A 24,006-nucleotide genomic window follows, 5' to 3' on the forward strand; every position below is an offset into this window, starting at 1 on the left:
CTCTTCCGTGTCGCAGATTTGGGTGTATTTGTTTTGATCTTTGTACTTGTGGAGTTTGTCCTGGTCCGTGAAGCGGGTTTTCTTACCATGTTGTTTTGACAGGCCCGCCTGCAGTTGTGATCGTATGATGCACTGGTTACTACCGAAAGTTTCTGACAGGTTGGGCCACCGCTATTGATGGATGTGACGTGTAAAAGTCGTCTGTTTTGTCTCTCGTGACACTTGTGCTGACGCGGGTTGGGTAGTTGTGATTCGTAATCAGCGTCAGGCGACACAGTTGCGCCACATACCTTTGGGCGTTGACCACCGGTAACCCCAGTCCACGCGATCGGCGTTAAAGTCCCCGATATTTATGAGGTCGCTATGCTGTACTAGCTGGATTGTTTTAGCGAACCGCGTGTGAATTTATGAGCTCGACAGCTCGGAGGGCTGTATACGTTTAGTATGAAGAAGCTATGCCCCCCTCGCTTGCGGGGAGTGAATTCTAAGAGCACGTGTTCTATGCTTAAATCTTCCTGAAAAGTTTGTTGTACCGGCAGATTTCGGCTGAAGAGGGTAGCGGTGTTATAAGAAATTCCATTTGTAGCGATGGTGTAATCTTTGTAACCGGCAAGCGCCGCGTGTCCTCAGCTTCTTGCAGGGCGATTACGTGAAGAGGATCACAGCTGTTGACGAACTGCTGAATGGTTCCGCGTTGAGGGCGACACCCCCTGCAGTTTTATTGCGAGATGTGATAGTTAGGGTGTGGGGAAGTTTTGAAGCTGTGAGGGTGGTTGCTGAGGCAGCATTGGCCCCAGCGGGCTATGAAGGGGTGGGGGGGGGGGGGGGGAGGGTTAGGCATTGACTGAACCGGAATGTGTGTTGGGCAAGGCGAAGGGGCCATTAAGGGTCGATTGTATGGTTTGAAAGGGGCCGCCTTGGGCGGCGAGCATGCAGAACGCAAGGCGTCTTCATAGGGTTGCAGCCTCTCCTCTGCGTCTCAGAAAACACGTTCGCTTTAAAAGATTCGCGAAGCACAGAGTTTCTGGCATCAGATATTGGCACTACAGCCACTATAGAAAAAAAAAAGAATGTTGTGCTGCCTGCGTGCGTGAGTGCTTACTGATGTTAGCGTGCTTTGCTCTTTGCTCTTACGCTTATTTAGGTTTATTTTGCTTTCTTCCGTCTAGTGGAAAATAATGTGAGTGTCATACTGAGCACCCGTGTTGAGAGCGTCTGTTGGAACACGTACATACGTGCATGTGCTCGTGTGGTACAGTACTGTGGTACTTGTGCTTTCTTCTCGCTTGCTCTTTGAGTGGAAATGTTGTTTGTTCTACTCATGTAATTGGCTATTCTGTGGGAAAGGTATTTTTCGAAACAACTTTCTAGTATGGAGGATAGAACGTTGTAAGTGAAGGAAAGGGAGTGGGGAACCACAGCACGTGAACACGTGGATCGAAGACAAGGACAACGACAATGAAGCTTGCATGCGTACCATCACAACTGGCCAACGTGTGCACGTACGTGGGCCAATCAGAAATGAATTCGTGGGGCTGCGACGGCACGTTGTCCTACCATGCCGAACGTGTGGTCAAAAGCAAGTGGAGGGCGAGAGAAGAGGTAGGAGAAGGCGCAGGCTGGAGGAGGAGTAGCAGCCGGCGGCCACCAGCCAATGAAAATGTCACGAAGATAATTCATTGGAGCTCGCCGAAAGAGAACAGCCTTTTTTAATGATGGCCGACACTTAAGAGAACACGCACACACCTGCGCACTCCATCGTCTTCTCTCTGGCGATCGTGTGCCTGTAGTGGGCAGCTGACTAATGACGATCGGTGCGTGTAGTGGGCAACTTACTTCGCGTCATTACTCCCCACGTGAAAAGCGACCGTCCCGATCGCTAGTCGGTAAAGGGCGACAGAGGGCGTGGGAGAGAGTTGATCAGAGGGGCCCTACTATGCGGGCGTAGTACGGCTTCATCCGTACTACGTGGATGAAGCCGTACATCCGCCGTCGGCTCGAGCTCATATTAGTACTCTGAGGGAGGACCTCGTAGTTCACGTCGCTGAGTCGCCTGACGATCTTGTACGGGCCAAAGTATCTGCGCAATAATTTTTCCGACAGCCCCTGATCACAGACGGGTGTCCACGCGCAAACGTAGTCGCGTGGTTCATACTTAATGTTCTTTCGGCCACTGTTGTAACGGTGAGCGTCGGCACTCTGCTGGTCGCAGATGCGGTTGCGAGCAAGCTGTCGAGCTTCTTCGGCTTTCTGGATGACGTCGTCAGCGTTGTCACTTCTTGTTGCTCCGTTGTCTACCGGGAGTATGGCGTCTAAAGGTGTTGTTACGCAGCGCCCATAAACGAATTCAAATGGTGTGAATCGGGTGGTTTCCTGCAAAGCCGTATTGTACGCGAATGTCACGTATGGAAGAATTTGGTCCCAGGACTTGTGCTCTACGTCAACGTACCTCGACATCATATCGGCCATAGTTCTCTTGAGGCGCTCGGTTAGTCCATTAGTTTGTGGGTGATAGGCCGTGGTTTTCCGATGATTTGTGTTGGTAAGCGTAACCATCTCCTGCATTAACTCAGCAGTAAACTCAGTTCCTCCATCGGTTATTAAGATGGAAGGGGCTGCATGACGTAGTACTATTTCATGGACAAAAACATCGCGACTTTTGTAGCGGTTCCGCGGGGTACAGCTTTGGTTTCTGCGTACCTCGTTAGGTAGTCCGTTGCGACGACTGTCCATTTGTTTGCTGTGGATGACGTAGGGAACGGACCGAGGAGGTCCATTCCCACCTGTTGAAACGGTGCTAGAATATCGAGAGCGGCGGACATCCTTGGAGATTCAACAGGCTGGATGGAGCCAGCGACCAAGGCAGCGTGCCTGGCGGTCCGGTGCTACCAGGGACCCGCTATGGAGATCATGGGCGGATGCGCGAGCGGCGCCCGCTGTGCGCCAGGCCTGTGCATGTGTCGCACCCTGGGACAACTGCTAGGCTTCGATGACCGACGTCGCCGGTACGCGTGGTCGCCAACTCCGTATCTTCCGCCCGCTATCGATAGCACCTTGAGCCTGCGCAAGCCGCCGCCAGCCACAGCCAACTCCAGCAGCACAATCACCAAATCATCTTCCTTTCCACGAGTCTACTCGAACTGAACTAGTTTTGTATTTATTGACTCTAAGGCCTCATTCACACAGCCGTCAAACGCTCCGTCACGTCACCGTCACACAAAAAAACGCACAGCAGGCGCGACGGAGCAGTGTACGAATAGGTGACTTTCGCAATGCCGAGCGGTTTTCTGCTGCTGTTCTTGATTTGCAAGCGGAGACCGCAACAAGGGCGCAAAGCTCGGCGACGAACAAGTACGTGGGGGCGAAAAATGTGCAGGAATCGCAAGTTCGGCCATCGGCGTGGTCCATGTCGCACATTTGAGCACCACCGAAACGCACAGCTGAGTTTTCGACGTGCCGCACGTGGAACCAATGCTGGCACGCATGTAAACAAACCAGCCGCCGCTGCTGTTGCCAGCTTCAGCTTTGTAATATGGCTAGAATTTAGCGTCGGCTTCTTAATTTCTGATTGGTCGATACTTGAGGGGCGGGGATCCGTCACCATGCTGGCGACGGAAACGTAGAGCACCGCTCTGCGTCGCCGGCGAGCCGTTTTTGAGTGGAAAACGACTCGGAAACCCTCTCCCCTGACGAAAACGGATGCCGTGACGGTGACGTGACGGAGCGTTTGACGGCTGTGTGAATGAGGCATAAGGCTGCTCTTAACACTCCGTCGCGTAGGAATTCGTAATCTTTGTATCGGCAGTGCTGGGTTTTGTTAAGCTGATGTGTGACGTTCCTTTTGTGTATTATTGTTGTAAACACATTTCATTGCATTTTGCCGCAGCTTGCCTGACGGTCTGCTGTGTCCCTTCCTCGACACAATGCACGTTGGCAAGCGTGACGAACGTGCGCGTAGTTTACCATCGCTTCTACAATTACAGTTCCTCGAACGTGCTGATAAATTTTCTTTCTAGTTTCCGTGGAGCATGTGCTAGCTAGAGAAAAAAAAGTGAAGCACGTCACACATGAAACCATCTCACTTACTAACGTTACAGATTACTCATACAGTAGGCACACACATGTACTACAGAACAAATGCATATGTCAACAAAAGTACGCCGTTTTGTACCGTGTTCCAGCGCCGCGATCATACTCTTTCATCCTCTCGCGGCTGGCTGAACGCTCTCGTTTGTGGCGCTCAGGTATGCTGGAAATCAGCTGTTATCGTGCAGAGCGCGCAAAATCGTCCGCTACGCGAAACGAGACACGCGCAACAGATATCGTGCGAGACCTTCACCGGAAGTGCGCCACTAACAAAAGCGAGACAACAGAGCGTGCTGTTCCTTATTTTGTGAGTGGCAAGCATGGTCTCATTTGTCTTGGCTATCAGCGTCCCCACCAACAAATCAAACGGCGCAGGCAAAAAACACATTGCGCAGGCCGTAATACTAACGCGTCACGCAGGCTCTAGACCGGCCTTGGCGTAGCAAACATTTAAACTAGCAAATATTCGCGAGTTTCATCAGGAAGGATGCCATTAAGGTAGCATTCGGCAAGAAATTGATAACTATAAACTTCAGAGTATTCACATTTTCAGAGTATTCACTTCAGAGTATTCACACCCACTGTCACACCAATGCGCGACAGTGGGTGTTGCAATTTCTAACTATTCATTTTATGTTACAGTCTTTTCGTCCGCCGCGCCACTAGATGTTGCGTCATCGTTATCACTGGTAAGCATCAGCTCGCGTGGCCGATGGTAAGAGAAGAAAAATCCGAAATGAAATGAATTGTTCAAAATGTGCACTGCTGTGCTAATCTATATTATTTTTTACTTTCATGCTGGAGGCTTCATGTGACGGGAGAGAAAACGGGAAAACCAGCTGATATGACGATATCGCCAGAGCAGAGTGCTCTTTCGACTACAGCCAGTGCAAATGATAAAGGTGCTCTTCCACTGCGGCTGAACATTTCGGGGCACAGTTCACAGCGGATCGGCTGTAACACAGCGATGCTTCCTGGCAGCCCGCAGTACACGCTCGTCGGGTTCTCCGACGTACTCGACTGGAAGCCCTTGCTTTTCGTGAAGCCGATACCGCCGAACAGAGTGTGCGCCTTGTGCGGGCTCATACGACCAGTGAGCGTGCTGCTACTGTGTGGACACGTATTCTGTGACTGCTGCAGCGAACAGGGCGTGGTGGACGACGACCACCACTGCCCACTAGACGGTGGCCGCTGTACGAAGGACGACGTCGAATGGAGGCGATTTCCTGCCGCCAACCTGCTGCAGAGAGATGTAAGTGAGCACAAGAAAAAAAAACCTTAAGCATTAGATACCTGTGCATACAAAAACCATACAATCGTCGTACGACTGAGTGCAGGACCAAAAGCTCGTTCAACAAAGCTTTCAACCAGTTTCTGGCACTCTGAGAAGCCATCTTTACGATGCGTTATTGGCCTGATTGGACCAATTTAACGCACCTGTGTCCAACGTTCCAAGGTGCGAAAAGTGCTTGCTACTTCAGATGGCGAAGACGTGTTTATGTAGGATGAGCGTCTGTTTTCCACCATAGGTGGCATAGCACACGCTCGTAAAATCCATCCATACCGCTGGACAATGTTTCGATAAAATACGGCTGCTTCAACTGTTAGACGCTATTGAGGGAAACTTGTTAGAAATTTGCTGCACCTGTGGATGGCTCGGCAAGTCGTACGAGTGGTCAAGTGGAATTACAGATTATACTCTTCAGACAACACGCGGGCTGTACAAGGAGGCACACAGAATCGTTGTGGGGCTATTCCGGCTGCGATGGGTTATTTACCGAGCACCTAATTCTATAGTTACTTTGCATGTGACGTCACTGACCGAGCTTGTCATCGTGCCAGTACCCAGACACGGTGGCCACGATTACATCAGTACTGTATATCATGTGTGCCTTAATTGCTTATTAAGATGACCGTTTTTGATTTCATTACTCCTGTAAACGATTTGTCGCTCGGTGCAAATCGTGCTTATCGTTCTGCCACGTTGATGGTTTTCTCAGCTTTTAGATGGGCTAGCACCCTATTATAGTTTCCATAGTGGCGTAAATGATTACGATATATACTCAGCCTCACCATCTACTTGCAATGCAACGAAAGCGATGGGGCATGCTAAGGCACTGCGAAGTCTACAACCAGATACAGCTCCTTGATTGGGCACCAGTTACACAGCAGATATATATGGTGTCAAGCGCCATATATATCTGTTCATAAGGTTTCCCACATATATATTATTTGCATCCAGCACTTGTCATTTTTACATAATACCGACGTTGTCCTTATTTACGTGCGATTTCCACAGCAGATATGCGGACACTCAACAGCCGCACTCGCACCGTACTGCTGCGGCGGTAACGACGGCGCATGCGCGGCGCCCGCGTTGAGCATTACAATTATCCAAGCACGCACAGTGCCTTTGGCTGCAAAAACAACGAAGCGAAGTGGGCGCATCTGGACGCTTAGCTGAATAAGCTTTACCGGAACCAGGTCAGCGTTGACGCTTCTCACGCTATAGCGTTGCGCGCGCCCACATCTGCGTTCCTGCTGAGCAGATGTGTGCGTTTAGGCCCTTGTTTCAAACAGTCCCAGGGTAACGAATCGTAAATGTACAGCTAAATCCATCTAATCATTGCATTGGGTCCTTACAAACTCTCTACTGTTTTCTGTAGGTCTCGTACCACCCACCACTGAAATTAGACGCCTATAACGCCACTGTGCGCGTTCCTCATAGCGGCGGGGTATTGACACGCCTACAGTTGAGGACTCCTTTCTGTGGCAATGAAGGGAAAGCTACGGAGGCAAAGCGCGCACAAGTGAGAGCGCTTCTGAAAAGAGTCCCGCGTTTTAATCCACGTTGGTTGAGGCTGGGGAAGAGAAAACATAAACAGCTTATTAGGAACAGTTAAGTCAGACGGAACACACCGCTGAGTGTAAAAGTTTACTTATTTTGCGCCTTTTCCCTTCCCCGTCTCGGCAAACGCGAAACCGTCGCGCGTGGAAGCTGCGTCGATTCAGCGTCTGTTCCGAGCAATGAGAAGAACTGTCAAACGCTGCCGGACTACTTGGCGCGGTAACACATGTGCAGCATCCACGCGCCCGTAGCTTTCCCTTCATTGCCACAGAATGTTGTCCGCGAGTATAGTATATGTCATAAGTTTATAAGCGCCTACAGCAGCTGCAAGCATGACTGTTCAGTCAGCATCTGAATGATGGCGAGTACATGAATTTCCATAAACTTCGCGCTTTTCTTCCAACACATTTTTCATTTGGAAATTTTCTCAATTTCATTGTAATATTGCATGCGGTACAAATGCTGCAGTTCATATTGGTAACGAATGTGCAGAACATTGCCTTGCCTAGTGCTTGATAACTTAGAAATACAAAAGCGTAATAAATAAATACCGCAACAGAAAAGAAGGAAGCACGAAGTCAAATTGTTCGAATAAGACGCTTGAAGCACAAAAAGTAATCAAATTCATGAAGCCATGATTTGCATGACACCTCAACGATCGCAGCGCGAGAGTTTCTTGTTCTACTTTTGTAAAAACTCTGATAATCTGCGAAGGTGGCTGTTCCTACTACGTAGTAGCATTAATCTGATGTGCTGCGTCATGGCACGTCAGCTTCACATATTGCTAGGACATTGTGCGCGGACCTCGAGTGCAGCACCAGACCTTGCTACTACTTCCAATGCTTCGCCATCGAGCAATACTCATAATTTTATAAAACTAGGCAGCGTAATTCTTTACGACGTAGCGTATGGTTCATTATCATTTCCCATGTAGCTTAAAGTAGTCAGTTCACAGACTTGTTCAGAAGGACGGTGCGGTTCACAAGAACCGCCGCAGCTTGGTGTCGCGCTGCGCTTGTCAGTTTGTTCTGTCACTTCCAGCACACTGTAGTTCGCCCGCTCTACTTCTCCTTACCCGCCGTCGTACATAAACATTGCTCAAAGCAAGAAGGTTTCCCTCTGGTTGAGCAGTTCTCGCTGCACCGTTCGTTGACTCGATTGCTTTGCACCAAGTGGTGCAAGTCACTAGGAAGAAGTGTTCCCATGACAGGACAATACACGGCTGTTTCTCGGCAGAACAGCGTTGCGTGAATAAACTGATGAAAGGCGACGGCAGCCCAAAACCTGCCGGACACTACGTGAGGACACCATTTACTAGTTTACATCGCTTTTGAAACAAACTTGAACAGCGTGTAAAGGTGACATTTGCTTAAGCAGTCTTTGCTGCCTCCACTTCAAAACGTCTGTAGGCATTTTTGACCCAAACTCGCTCGACTGGGTTTCACTTAATCTGCTATGTTTTTAGAGCAGCTATCAATGCGAGCCGAAGCTTAATAGAGCGTTACATGCCCGTATTGAAGGTATGATTGGATAACTTCAAAATTCACTAAGTTTACACTTAAAAAATGTCAGTTTCGCCCTAAGGGCGAAGCAATGAATGTGATAGCAACACAGCAATGTCATACGAAGTAAGGTAAGCGGCTTTGGTAGCAATATGAATTGTAGTAAACATGAGCTGATTAAGTAAGCAGGTGTGCTGCGGCGTAAGTAGACCGACATGAAGAGACTCGATGACCACAAGAAGGCGCGTGTGAAACGGTGGTGTTGATGAGAAGCGCTTCCCGTGGGCAGCGCGTGCGAAGGGACACACCTGTAGCGCCGCACTGCCGATCCGGGCAGCATGTCATGTGTAGCGTGCGTTGGAAAATGTGGCCCCACTATTACTAACTAAATGAGCAAGCGTGGTGTGAGCGCGCACAAGCAAACATGAATAGATCATACTGAATGACTGCAGAAAACGACTGTCAAAACGCTGGCAGCAAGCGCATATGCCACAGCGGGCGAAGGTACGTGCTGTCTATCGCTTCAACGGAAGCTGAGCGGCGAATGCACAGCGCATAAAGGTCAGAGCCGTGTGGAGATAAGAGACGGTGCGGCCGAGCGACGGGGAGCGCGGTTGTTGGCAGGGTAGAAGTGCAACACGCCCCCCCCCCCCCCCCCCCCAGCCGCTTCCTCCGGCGCTGGCTTCCCGCTTCCTTGCTTGAAAAAAATGAAATTGTGAGATTTTACGTGCCAAAACCACGATCTGATTATGAGGCACGCTGTAGTGGGGGACTCCGGAAATTTGGACCACCTGGGGTTCTTTAACGTGCACCTAAATCTAAGAACACGGGTGTTTTCGCATTTCGCCCCCATCGAAATGTGGCCGCCGTGGCCGGGATTTGATCCCGCGACCTCGTGCTCAGCAGCCCAACACCATAGCCACTGAGCAACCACGGCGGGTGCTTCCTTGCTTGCGCGTGGGAGATTGAGTGCGTTCGCTCTCCGTGATAGCGCGCGTCCCCGCACGCTCACGGCGACGGCGACGACGGAAGAAATCCGCTTGAAGTGTCCATATAATTGCTGTCGCAATAATAGCTTTCGAGACATGTTAGGGATCACGTGCACGAAAATTTCGAAGCGTTTGTACAAAATCTCGAGGTCGCAGCTTTCACCCCGGCCCCAGCGGCTGCATTCCCATAGTGGTGAAATGCAGAAGTGCTAGGGTACGATGTATTGCGTGCACGTTAAACAAGCCCAAGGTGTCCAAATTTTACGCCGTGCCGTCATATTCATTACGTGCTTCTGGCACGTAAGACCCCATCATTTAGTTATTTTTACTGTCTATTTGGCAAGTAATGGGAGCATTGTCGTGAGAGACCTGTGCCGAACGTTCGAAGTGAAGCCTGGTGCCTGGCGTATGCAGTCGCTGCTGCTTATCCGTGACATCTAAACACACCAACGTCCCGATTAATCTGTTTCGAAAAGCTGTTGAAAGGTGAAATATATTTACATAGTATGGTGGCAGCGGTTGGTATGATGCATGATGATTATATTGTTCACGCGCAGAAGAGGTTGATTTCCTTGGAATTCAAGCTGAAGCCTGCTGATGAGATTGCTGGGCAGATTGAACATTACGATAAATCCGTAACGAAGGTGCGGACCGGTATGACAGCAATTCGTGGCAGGCTAGATGAACTTGACAACAGAAGCAGGCGTGCAATTACTCATCCGTGGAATGCGGAGAAGTACACTGGAACGTCCTATTCACTAAGCAAGTACGTTATTGTAAATGTGTTCGGATGCCCTTATAACATCAGTTCACACTGATATTGGCATCTGTTAGAAATATTGGCTTGTCGGGACTTTTGTGGATTCAGAATTGTTCTCGAGTTATTTTCAATTACATTAAAAAGTAAAAGTAAGGATAGCTGGGCGAGATGTATAGCATTGCCGTAGGCAAACGAGAAGTGGAGGAACAAAGCAGCGCTCCGCTATGTTGTTTGCCATTTGTGTTTGTCTTTCGCGCTATGTTATACCTATATACCGCATATATGACGACGTTCAATTTTCGCACGTCACATTTGTTGCGTAATCATGCAAACATCTTTCAAGTGTGCGTAATAAATGCGTACAGCGTGCGTAAAATATTCTAACACTTTTAGCTACATTCAATATGCAATGAGAACGTGCCGTTGAAATTGTGTTCACACAACGAATCCGCACAAAACATATTTTCTAATTATGAAAGCTTCCCGTTATGTTGATTCCAACATTATCTTGAATCGCCATGCTTTTTGTTGACAAACGTTCCAATAGCGTAAACAGTTTCTTTTTTACTATTGTAAATTTTATAGCCTATACCGACGCACTCCTGCAACACTTTTATTGCAGCATCGATGACAAGACCGGCAAGTAAAAAGTTATTAATTTCCTTTATTATCGATGGATATTTGACGGCTACCAGAACATCCAGTGTCCGCCGCCCTCAAGGGGCACACAATGATGAAAGCATTCTCGCATTGGCTAAAAACTGTTTTCATTAAAAACACTACCCTGCTTAATGAATATACCTGAGCGGTGACCATATTTAGGTCTCCCGGAGTTTTTGAGGATCACCTGTTGAAGAAATCATAATTTTCGTCCTTGAGCTGGTTTATTCCAAGAGGTGGACATTGCTATCATGAGAAATCGAAACAAAGTCAACTAATTAACAAATTATGTAAATACATTCATGTTTAATTTACGGCACGCACTACAATTTACGAATTCGAGCCGGTGAGTTCCAAGACTTGCGTATCGACTTTAAATCTATCTCGAGGTAGGCATCAGTCTTGAGATATTATTTCACAAAGTGTGGGATGATACATGGGTGTTCCAGTTTTGTGCGTGAATTCGCACGAAAGAATTTTGTTTTTAAAAAAATTAGGAGCCACTCCACTATGTGAGGGTGGATGAGCAGCGAAGTTGTAGCACATCACACAGGGTTAGACAAGGCTAGATATATATGTATTTTCATCATTTCGCAGTGCTAGTGACGATAGTTTTGTTATTACTGTGATGTACACTGACTGGTTCGGTTACGACCTTAGACAGATTCTTGAAGTTATACACGACCATTGGTGAGTAGTTGAGTTGCCTCGATTGGCGTGGCACATCAAACCATACTCTTCTAGCACAAACTGTGTCGACCAAGCATCCACATTGAAGTCTCTAACGATGATGACAGGGGTAGTGTCATCTAGGCTAAACCATGCAAGGTGCGTGGTCATAAAATTGTCGATGTCAAATTTGGATGTACCTGGAGATATATACGAGTACACATTGGATATCACAATTCCGTATTTCGTCCGTACTGCACAGACATCCCCACTGGGTGATTCCACGAGAGGTCAACGCGGGTCCAAAAATTCATATTTTAGATTTCATTCAATATCTCATATTTTGTGCGCATATCGCTCGGTAGTACGTGAACTTGCCTTGTTTGACAAACGGATACTTTAGGAGAGAAAAAAAATCGAAATTCAAGTTGTAGGCGCCATTTGTATGCCCCGGGCATTCTCGCAAATTCACAGCAATGTCAAATACAAAATATTACGGCAAACAAAGAATGAATTTTCTTGTGTAAAACGTATACGTAAAGAAGAGTCAGCAAGCGTTGTTTGAGGCTTCTGTGCAAAACGGAAGTGTTTTAGAAAAAATTCTCAATTTGCTACACTTTTCGAAATTTGCTATATTTATTCATTTTTATCTACTAAAATAATGCATGTAGCCTTCTGAAATTTGGTGGGCTAGGAGACCTTAACTTATGTAACGATTGTGGTGAATATTGTTGCTGTAGCACTAATTTCCATTTTTACAGTTTGCCTCAATTGTGAAGTTTTGACGAAAATGAACACTATTTAAAAATCAAAATAAAAAAAAACCATCGTTAGTTTTTCTCAAAATTTCGTAAACAGCCGTCCAGAGACACTGGAAAAAGATCATTAAAGGGACACTAAAGAGAAAGAGGAAGTTCAGCTGGAATAAAAGAAGGACCTTCAGGAATGCATGCAATTTTTGTTGGGTGCAAAAATATGAGTTATTAGCGGAGAAATTCGTAAACAAAGACGAAATATCTCTTCCTCAATTTCTCTCACCCCAGATTTGGCGCTGAAGCAGTGTCGTCACAGATTTCATTGCTCTCAGCGAATCAGAATGTGCCATGATACGTCACCGCTTGCGTAAACGGCCGAGGCACGGGATGCATCATGGCTGAATGCATGGTCGCTGCGTTTGCGTTCGCCGCGATGGATACCGTTGCTGCCGCTGAACCTTGCAGCGAAGAGCTCGCCAGGGAAGCAGGACTGCATTTCAGCGATATTCAGTGAAACGGAGCGCGAAATGATCCTCCGTGCTCGAGCGGTACGTGTTTCCGCGTGCGATGGCGGTGAGCCGCCGGCCGCGCCGGCGGAAAGGAGAGCTTCGTTTTCGTCGACGGAAGGCGAAGCGTCCGGTCCGCCAGGCGACGATGTTCCCGACAGAACAAGCGTAGAAAGTTGCGCACGTACTCGGCATCGTTATTTCGTGGCTTTATTTAATGACATTCAGCACTCACCGAGCCGCTAGTTTGCTGCTGCAGGGGCACCGGTAGGGGGTTTGTTGAAGGCCGCATTGAGGGAACAGGTGCTCGAGAAAGGACTGGCCTCTGGGGCACGCCAAGATACTTTCGAGGGCAGGATTATACATATAATCCGAGGGCGAGAAATGCAGAGAGCACACCATCGGTTTCTCTGGCTCTTTTGCCGTTTTATCATCGGCAGAGCACTGAGCCATTGCGAACGCGCGACACCACATGAAAGGACACAATCGAGTCAACCCTGCCGCTGCCCCTGAGCAAGCGCCTTGGGCCATTTATACAGCCATCAACACTACACACACGAGGCATTTTCTGGCTGTTTCCCGCGAAGTCAACGTTTTTCGAGCCACGCAATACGCAACCAAACACCGTAGAGCGGAACAGGCGCGCGCGCGACGATGCATTGACCAAAAACGAAACTACGAAACTATCACGACCGGATGTATCGCCATGTCATTTTTTCTTGTTTATTTAATTTTGTGCTAAACTTGTACTTCCTCGCTTGAAACGGTTTTAAAAGTTAGCAAATGCTGTTTATGTACGTTTAAGGTGTATTTCATTTTGCGTTTTATTAACAGCGATAAATCGCTCTCGACCAATCGCGACCGGCCTGCAATTGTAATCTCCGACGTCATGAACGTGTAGTGCGGGAAATTCGAAGGGGCGTCAGCACCTTTCCTTTAGTTTTTCGCTATTTTCTCGCTTATTAAGCATCTGTTTGCAGTAAGAATGGTATGGCTGTGATAGTGAAAGGATAATCTACCATTTCAGCTCAACTTCCGGTTTCTCTTTAGTGTCCCTTTAAAAAACATCTTGCATTGTTTTGTTTTTAATGACAACACCTGTGGTAGAAATGCGAGCTTCGCCGGGATGCAGCAATGTGCTAAGAAATAGGGACATCGGGGTAAAAAGAACGTCCATTAGCCTCTGATTTGCCTAAACTTAACCATGATTGCGACAAAAGGGTTTTTACCCTTATGGTTAATACTTATGCATAAAATACCATTTCGTACAATACTCATCCTCTTGAATGTGAGTAAAGATACGTCAACAAAGCAACCTTTACATGGCTCATTTTATTTAACAAGTGTGCGTAGCTTGCAGCGCAGATAATTGCAGATGTAACGGTGAACTTCCTGTGCATGTGCACAAGTACCAAAATTTACGGCAGGCAAAAAGTCTCTCAAAATGTCGTACTCGCCATGGCTCCGTCGGAAACGTCGTTATACAGTATAACCTAAGATACGGTAGTGGGGGGGGGGGGGGGGGCGAGGGTGTTGGTTAGGGCTTATTTAGCTGGCAGATAGTGCCAGCGGTTGCTCTCTCCTACCGCCTCATTATAAAGGGGGTTGAGCAGGTGGAAAGAGGCGCGACACTTCCTCTCTCAGAAACTTATGTGTTTTGGGAAACATTACCTGTTCCGCACACTATTAAGGAAATTGCCTTTTGTGCGAAACCTCAAGTCGAGCGTTTGTTTTTTATTGAAGTCTTGGCAGGCACAGATGACCTGTTCCGCGTTAACAGGGAGGGGGGGGGGGGGTGTTCGCGGAACTAGTTCTTACTCTATGAAACAGCGTATAGCTTCTGCGTGACGGATTCCTTCAACCACTCCTGGATGGTGAGGTGATATTCAAAGTGCTAAAACCACTCCTGGATGGTCAGGTGATATTCAAAGTGGTGAGAAGTCTTTATATAAGGGGTGATTCATTGGCACTCTTAATTTAATCTGCTGCATCATTCCCTGCAAGTCCGACATGTGGCGGTATTCACTTCAACTTGAAAATGAAATGCCTATTGCTGAGCTCCTTAGCTAACATCAATGACTGTCGGCCGAACTTGCTGCCATATAATGCACGGGATAGTTGTTGGGGCACCGCTGGCAAATCCGAAAGGATGATAGCGCGCTGAGAACGCGTCCTCAGTTTACGAAGCGCTGCAGTAATGGCGGCTCTTTCCACATTTTCAATAAGAACAACTGATCCAGAGGGCCAGATCACGCAGCTCTAATGAAGTGAATCTAATAAAGCTTGCTCTTAAGAGGAAGCTTTAGCTCGGGCCCAACTCCGATGCCGCCTGTTCAAATACATGTAAAACGCAGAAACGATTTTCTGAGATAACCACTGTGCTGATTTTGCTTAAATTTTTGCACATGAGAGAGAAGGGTAAATTGTAGTGACTGTCGGACGCGAAATGTCGATTTCTGGCCTGCATTATTTAACTGTAATTTTCAAGAATTGGTAAGTTTGAAAAAAAATAGAAGCACGATGTTTACAAATTCGTAGCTCTGCACCTAAATAAAAGATATCGCAGACCTGTGAACGGCATCTATAAGAGCATTCAAAGCAGACAAATTTGATATGCCAATTTATTCCTTACGTGAATTTGTTACATTGTTTACAAGTATTTTGCACAAGTTCTACACACAAAATAGTAGTCTACTTTAAAGCCATGTAGAATATAGCAATTTTGTACACTTTAGATTTACTGTTCGGTGCAGTTTACAAGATTTTGATATGTTTCATTGCTTAGTTAGAGCTGTAAATTTGATAGTCTTGTTTTCTGAAGCTCTGCTATTTTGTCAATTTTATTAACAGTTGACTACTTAAATAAAAAGATCGCAACGTACAGCCACTAGAGTTTCACTTTTCTTTTAACTGCAACAAACGTCATCAAATGTGGTGCAGTGGTTGCCGAGAAAAACTAATTCTCGTTTTACATGTATTTAAATAGGAGCACCGAAGCTAAAGCTTGTCTTAAGGTGGCGGCCACACCGCCAGCAATTTTCAAGTATTTCGCTTTACCACCTGTTTGCCACCGCCTCCCACGGACCCACTCCCCATTCTACTACCCTCTACCAACTCGCTCAAAAGAGCCGATTTTTAGGAGGGCATCATCTGAAAGCTCTAACAAAATATGGGCGCGAATGATGGCCCAGTAGCACAATTTACGTGTGAAAGTTAGGCATTCGAGAACTGCGTGCTTGCAATCATAATACTAGTCTACCAAAACGGCCCTTTTGTCGCAATCATGGTTAAGTTTAGGCAAATGAGAGGCTAATGGACGTTCTTTTTAACCCGATGAACCTAATTCTTAGCACCTTGCTGCATCCCGGCGAAGCTCTCATTTATACCACATATATTGTCATTAAAAACAAAATAATGCAAGATGTTTTTAATGTTCTTTTTCCAGTGTCTGTGGACAGCTGTTCATGAAATTGTGAGAAAAATTAACGATGGGGTTTTTTTATTTTGATTTTTAGTGTTCATTTTCGTCAAAACCTCACATTTGAGGCAAACTGTAAAAATGGAAATTTGTGCTACAGCAAAAATATTTAGCACAATCGGCAAACAGGTTAAGGTCTCATAGCCCACCAAATTTCAAAAGGCTACATGCATTATTTTAGTAGATAGAAATTCGTAAATATAGCAAATTTCGAAAAGTGTAGCAAATTCAGAATTTTTTCTAAAACACTTCCGTTTTGCACAGAAGCCTCAAACAACGCTTGCTGACTCTTCTTTACGTATACGTTTTACACAAGAAAATGCATTCTTTGTAGCCATAATGTTTTGTATTTCACATTGATGTGAATTTGCGAGAATGCCCGGTGCATGCAAATGGCACCAGCAACTTCAAGAATTTTGATATTTTTTTTTCTTCTAAAGTATTCATTTGTCAAAGAAGGCAAGTTCACTTTCGTACTACCGAGTGATATGCGCACAAAATATAAAACATTGAATGAAATCTAATATATGAATTTTTGGACCCGCGTTGATCTCTCGTGGAATCGCCCCAATTTCGGTGGCATTATCCTCTTGGGAGTCAAGGTTATGTGGTTGTAGATACATTCTGTTGTTGGCGTATATCGCAACGCCTGCTGCTTGTGAGTTCATGCGCTGTTGACAAACGCTTCCATACTAGTGTACCCATCGACTTGAAAAAATGCATGTTGATTTATTTATTTCATTTATTATTATTTAATATTATTTTTATTAGGGGCCAAGTGCATGAAGCCTGCTTCCCCTCAGCCGTGGGTAAGCCTGCTATTGCAAATATCCAGACACGAAAAACTCATGGAACCCTAGTCATATACAGCTTCGCTATAAAAGTAACTTTCACTGCAGATATCTCCAAACTGGTATCATTGTGGAAATCATTAGTGGACAGAAACTTGCAACCTCACTGGCTACAATTCGTAAATTGCAATATGTGTCACAAAGTAAGTAAATGTTGATAAGTTTATTTATTAATTAGCCGAATATGTGTTTTGAGTTTTCGAGGAACTAATATCCACCACTCTGAATAATCCAGATCAAGGACTAAATTAAAGGTACACACTCATTTTACTTACACGTCGCCAAGGCTAATAAGCAATATTTAACTTACCGGATTGGTACCCCGCTGAATCCGCAACCCAAAACGAAAGAAAAAAAAACATTGTTTCAAAACTGTGCAGGCAACACGCAGCATCCCCTCAAAAAGAGAGCCATAGCGCAGCTTTCAAAGTCCATAGTTGCGAACTTTGAGAGCTACGATGAATCACTGATCAAATAAATCATAGGTTATTAGTTATCGTATGCCAGTGTATTCCCATCAGTTTGGTAAACAGTCTACGCATATAGCCTCATCACCTCTTGTATTTACTAATGTTCGCTGAAAAAACGTTGCTACTTTTAGAATGTTTGAAGTTATTGGTGAGCACACGCCGCTCTGCAAAGTGGTTGCTAGGCAACGCGCGGTGACGTTATCGCCAGGCGAAGTTTTTTTTTTTTTTTCGCGCTACGCGGCCTAACGAAGAGCTTAAGCAGCTCCGCTATTAAAATTGTCGGGAATATCGTCTCTCTACCTGCGACGTGGAGTATCTCCAGTGACAAATAACACAATGTTTGGTGAGTTGGAGTCAACTTGCCCAGGCCAAATAAGTCCATCTGAATGGAAATTGCTACTCTATCTCTTGCTTTCGTGAACATTCCTACCAGTTTGATGTTAGAGTAATATTGCATATATGCAAAAGTGCACGTTCTATTCTCGCTGAAGGCTCACTTATTTTGATATCGCCCGCCATTATGCAGGTATACTGCTGGAACAAGCGATCTGGATGTGCAGCCGTCATGCCTGCGTCTGATGTCTACAAGCATTTTCTGAATGAATGCACGCACCACTCGACCTTTTGTACAAGATGTTCTAATGCTGTTTTGTACAGCAGTATTTACGCGCACGTCATATCACACTGTAGGACTCTGGCCATATCCAGTGCTCCAGAGAACCCTCAAGGATCGATTCAGAGAGACCAAACGACAACGACGGGAGCGACCACACAATGTGCCGAAAAATGTGCGGCTGAAATAAACGTTGCTTTGCACAGCATTCTGAGCGAAAGCAACGCACAAAGCAACGCACTTAACGATCTGTCTCAAAAAATGAACATTGTCATAAACGTTGTGACAGAGGAATCCCGAGTGGTAGCTACACGAACTAATGAATGTCTAGAAAGAAATGCTGCTCAGTTCAGCGGGATCAACGAATCAGTAGAACAATGTTTGGCGGCTTCGAACAGTTGTCTAGAGCAAATTTCTGGAATGCTTGCCGTCCTAAAGAACACGATGAGCAAAGTGGAACTCGCAGCCCAACGCGAGCATGGTGTGGTGGCTAAAGCAGCGGCTCAAATTGGCGCAATGCAAATGGAAGTTAATGAGAGTAGTCAAGAAATATTGCGCGTAACAGAAAGGATGCTGGCGCATAGCTCAATCTTGCTTAATTTCTACACTTTTAATGTACAAGGAGTAAGCGCACTAAAACGAGATGCTCTGGATGAAGGCGAGACTACGTTTGAATGCGATAAGGTGTATCTGCGCGGCTACTACATGTCACCAGGAGTGTGCCTTAGGAAGCAAAACGACTCGCTTTCACTACATATTGTGATTTTTCTTCACAAAGGCGTACTCGATGACTTTGTCGAGTGGCCCTTCCATAATACGGTCCAGCTCAGCGTAATACATCCAATTTCCGGTCTTAGGCGCGAAATTTGCTGCAAGTTTTCTAAAGAAAACTTACCCTTTCTACAGAAACCAGTTGAATCTAGCAACAGCGAAGTTTTTTCAAAACAAGCGTCGCTCTCCTTGAGTGATCTGGAGCAAGACGGCTACGTGCTGGACGACAAGCTACAGTGCCGATGGGACATTCTCTGAAGTTCAATGTGGCGCTTTAAGGGTTGTGACACTGAGTTCTGCGGTATGCCTTGATGGATCGGAAGGGGCGGTTCAAGCTGTCCTTTACAAACATGTCTTTTAAATCTGTATTAGAAATACGCTTGATATATTATTGTCCCTGCCATGCTGTTAGTGTCGACGACGTCATCTGCTTGACCAAATAAATATTTTAATCAGTGATGGCTTTTGTTAGTGCCTACGCATACACATTGACTGAATCAAGTACTACCTCTACTTTGCCGAATTATAGGTGTCATGTGCACCATATAAACCGAGGCCCCGCATGCATTGCCACAGCAAAGTTTACTACGACGCACAAAAATATATGCTAAACTCACGTTCACTTACGATACCATTAGATCGATGTAGCTCTACCTTTGGTCGTCAAAACTTATTTCATTTGGACAACTCTGTAGATGCACCCATCAGTAACTTAGCAATCAGTGAAATTTAGACGACTGATAACTGGATGATCTATAGTTATGTGTGTCACCACTCGGTGGACTCGTGATGCATAGTTTATAGCAAACATTACTAGAGGGCCGACTAGTTCCAATGCCAACATTAGCCACTAGTTTAGCACTGTTCGGCTGTTGGTCCAGCATGTCTGGGATGGGCAATACTGATATTTTAATTGAGTTTAGCATTCTTTGCCTACTTTGGGGCATTCTGAGCCTGCCCTCTTATGCTGGCCCAGCGACCAAAGTCGCATAGTAGCTTGGGCCCCTAGGCTTGCCCGCATCATTATGCTGGCGTCATGGTCATTGCGTGGTTGCCATTGCAGCTTCGTCATCCGACTCGTCATGCAGTTGTCCTGACGGTGTCGTCCCCTACGTCGACCCAGCGGCCGAAGTTCTCTAGTAGCATGGACCACTAGATATGTCGTCGTGGTCATGATGCTGTCGGAGCCTTTTCCCTATCGCCATTTCAGCTTCGTCATCCGACTGTCCTTATGCCGTCGTCTTCAAGCCATTGCCTCACACTGACCAAGAAGCCGAAGTTGCCGACTAGCTTTGGCCACTGGGTATCTCCTCGTGGTCGTGATCGTAATCATTTTAGAATCGCCATATATTTATCGTCAGGCTGTTGTCGTTATACCGTTGTAATCATTTTGGAATCGGCATCCCGTTGTCTTCTTAGGGTCGTCGTCATGCTGCCTTCTTCGTTCAGTCGCCACCATTTTTTCGGCATTGCATCCCCTTCACTGCGTTGTCACGTCGTCGTTCCGATAGCCCGGCTTTGCGTACAAATGTCACAATAAAGTTGGCCGATCCCGGTGATTGTGTCTCTGATTGACCACTACAGCATCTCAATAGAGTTGTCTTCGGCAATATGCGGTGTCGCTTCGTTGGTTCAATGCTATTCGCATTAACGTCGATCGTCATCGTGAGGTCCTGCGGGAAACATTTATTCCATGCCCTTGCAGGCTTTAAAACCCCTTGCGGATTTTTACACTGCACTTCTAGAAAGTCTTCACAAAACATTTTTTTCCTGACAACAAATAGCCCCGGCATCGTTCTAATTTTACTGTTCGGTGGTTATCAGAACTTCGCAAGCAATAGATGCGAAAAACATATAATTTTATTGTTGCATAGTAAATTTTGTTGTATATGACGCAAAAGAAGTAACATAATAAGCGCAAACTGTCAACTTTCTCATAGATGGATAAAAAAAGACCATTCCTAACTAGTCTGCTTCGCAAAGTACCGTTGCGCATTTGTTTTATAACAGATAAAAAATAGAAGCAATATTTATTGATGCCATGCCGCACAACGTTACATTTGATCGATGTTGCACATATTTCAATGTCGCTTCTTGATTGTATTGATTGTATTTCGTGATTGTTGCGAAGCTGGGGTCAAACACTTAGCTGTATAACTGTCGTCATGTTCCTGCTGGAGATTCGCACACTGCTTTTTTAAACGGTTCTGGTTTTATTTATGGCACCATGGATATTACTCGTGCGTCTGTTCTAAAAAAAATTGGTCTCCAATCCATGCTGTGAAGGTGGTTGGACAGCGAAGCTGTAAACAACTGGTACGATTACCCATTGCGACGTAGCTTGAAAATATTCACATGGCGACATTCACATGACTTTACCTAATTATTAGCCTAAGAGGTTTCAAAGGCCTGCGACATGGCTAGCGCCGCTACTTCGCGCACCTAGAAAGAGTTGACCATAGAGAAAAGAAATTCACTTAACTACGCCTTCGCCTGCGCCTCGTATGCACGCTGCTCTCCAGGAGTCCTTACTATACGCGGTCAATGCATAGCACTGTCACAACACAAATGATCCATTTTATTTATTTATTCATTAGCTACCTGCATCGCCCCGTAAGGCATTACAGCAGGGAGGTTAGACTTAACTAGGTACATGAACAACTTATTTCAAAGCGTAGGAAAAAAGCATCATTTGATGTATACAATGCTGGATGGCAAACTTTCAAATCTCGAACAGTTCTAACAAAAACGGGATAACGAAAGATGTCACCCACACGAAAATTCCCTGACGTTCAAACAGTGGTTCAGTCGCTTAGATATGTAGTGTGGTGCCTGGATATATTGTTCGCGGTTTATGCCTGCTTTAGAATGATAAATATCGTGGAAAAATTGTAATCTGATATGCCTTCTACGATCCTTCAGCTTTTGCCGTTTAAGTTTGTTTGCTTTCCGTCGTACTAAGGCTGCCGGCTATATATGGTTACCAAGAAAAAATCCAACTGCCCTATTCTCGATTTTATTCTAATTGATTTATTAGCTCCGATGTTTGCGGGTCCCAACAAACACCATCCATACTCAAGTATTGAACGTACATGACTGAATTACAGCTGTCTTTTAAATTACTCGGTAAATGACTGAAATTGCACTGCAACAATCCTAAAACTGATGCTGCCTTATTTGAAATATAGTTAGAATGCTTGTTCCATAGTAAGTTACAATTAAAAAGAACGCCTAGATATATAAATTCCTTGCTTATGTTTAGAGTTACATTATGAATTCTATGCTTATACGGATGATTAGCTCGTTTTCTTATGAAGTTGGCGTGAACAGTCTTATTTATACTGACACGTGTACTTCTTTATATTTCATCGGCTAACAAATGTTCAACGCTATCGCTCGGCGCAGGACGCGCCTGTATGTATCGGAAGTTTCTGGAACGTTATCGATGCTTCTATCCGTTGTCTGTTGACACCGACGCTTATGCAGTCTGATTCTATGAGCGACGCGAATTGTCTAGTACTTTCTGGAAGACATGCGGGCACCAGGGATTACTCTGGAAGCTTCGATAACTCATGTACAAAAGCCGACGTGTTTCGCCGGTGAACAGATTTCGACGATCGCCAACTGTGTTCGCCGCTATCGTTGTGCTTCGAGTGTAACTTGCATTTGTGAGCGCAGGTTCGCCCAATAAAGGATCAGTTTCGTCATTCAGCTTTATGACTGTGTTCTTCACCGTCACTACTACGTTACAATATTTAATGACATATCGCAACGCACACACCAGTCTGCTATAGTATTTAAGTCAACTTGCAGGGTTTCCGAGTCGGAAATGGCATCCACCATTCTAAAACAACAATCCTGCAAACATCCTGAATGCAGACTGCATAGCAATATAAACATCAATAATGTAAAACAAAACAATAGTGGCCCCAACACTGAGCCTTGGGGAACTCCCCACGTAACTGGTGCATATTGTGAAGACATAGTGTTCAGGACAACAGCCTGTTTCCGCAATAACAAATATTGGGCAATCCACGCTACTATTTTGTCATCCAGGTTATAAGCTTTTATTTTGGAGAGTAGGAGACTGTGTGCGACAACATCAAATAATTTACGGCAATCTAAGAAAACGCAGTCCACAACTTATTGCATATCAATTGCCGAAGCTAAATCGTGAATAAACTCTACCAACTGTGTATTACAAGATAAACCACGCCTGAAACCATTTTGGCTGGGGCTTAGGAGATTGTTTCGTTAAATTGGTCATAACGCAACTATATACTACATGCTCCATAATTTTGCAGGTTATACTAGTTAAGAAAACGAGTATGTAGTTCTGAACGGAGTTTCGCTCACCACTCTTATGTATGAGAATTCAGGGATGTCTGGAACAACCGGGTGAAATAAAAGCATAGCGTGTCATCACAATTCCTTATGGTAGCAGCAGGAATGTCACCAGGTCCGCATGCTTTAGCCTGGTTCACGTCTTTTAATAATTTACGGATACAATCGACACATAAGGTGACTTCCGGCATGCGGTCTAGTTCAAAGTACGTGAGCTGGATGGCAAGAACACAGATGAAAAATAACGGCTAAAATTTTCAACGTTAGAGTCATTATCACGAATAATTGTTTCCTCATTTTCAAAGCAGGTATCGGTCTTTTGTCCTTGCCATTACGCTTCACATACCTCCAAAATTATTTCGTATCCCTGACAAGTCTTTCTCCGAGATTCAAAAAAATACGAGTCCTTAGCGATGTTGGACTTTTCTTGAAAGCAATCGGTTGCACCACCTAGACTCTTCTATACGCCTTCGCATCCCAGCTGGACTCTGCCGTCGTGAAGCTACCCTGCTTTGCCGAATATGGCTAGGAGTGGCTTTTACCAAGGCTTTTGCTTTCCGAATCGGATGGGCCTGACGACGCCTCGTGTAATGACTGTGGTAGCGAGGAGACACTTCAACACCTTCTCTGTGACTGTCCTCACTACAATATACAGAGGCGATCGCTCGCAATTGCGATAGCGTGCTTTGACCAAAGACATCTAA

General features: G+C 45.6%; 1 protein-coding gene across 1 annotated transcript; it reads left to right on the plus strand.

Moving 5' to 3' along the window:
* Positions 1-4,879: 4,879 nt before the first annotated feature.
* LOC119452482 (TNF receptor-associated factor 6-B) lies at positions 4,880-19,393 on the plus strand. Its single transcript, XM_037714603.2, has 2 exons — positions 4,880-5,338; positions 18,101-19,393. Exons 1-2 carry the CDS (start codon positions 4,931-4,933, stop codon positions 19,214-19,216), a joined length of 1,524 nt encoding a protein of 507 aa, XP_037570531.2. The 5' UTR covers positions 4,880-4,930; the 3' UTR covers positions 19,217-19,393.
* The last annotated feature ends 4,613 nt before the right edge of the window (positions 19,394-24,006 follow it).

The sequence above is a fragment of the Dermacentor silvarum genome, chromosome 5 (assembly GCF_013339745.2).
Source record: "Dermacentor silvarum isolate Dsil-2018 chromosome 5, BIME_Dsil_1.4, whole genome shotgun sequence".
NCBI lineage: Eukaryota > Metazoa > Arthropoda > Arachnida > Ixodida > Ixodidae > Dermacentor > Dermacentor silvarum.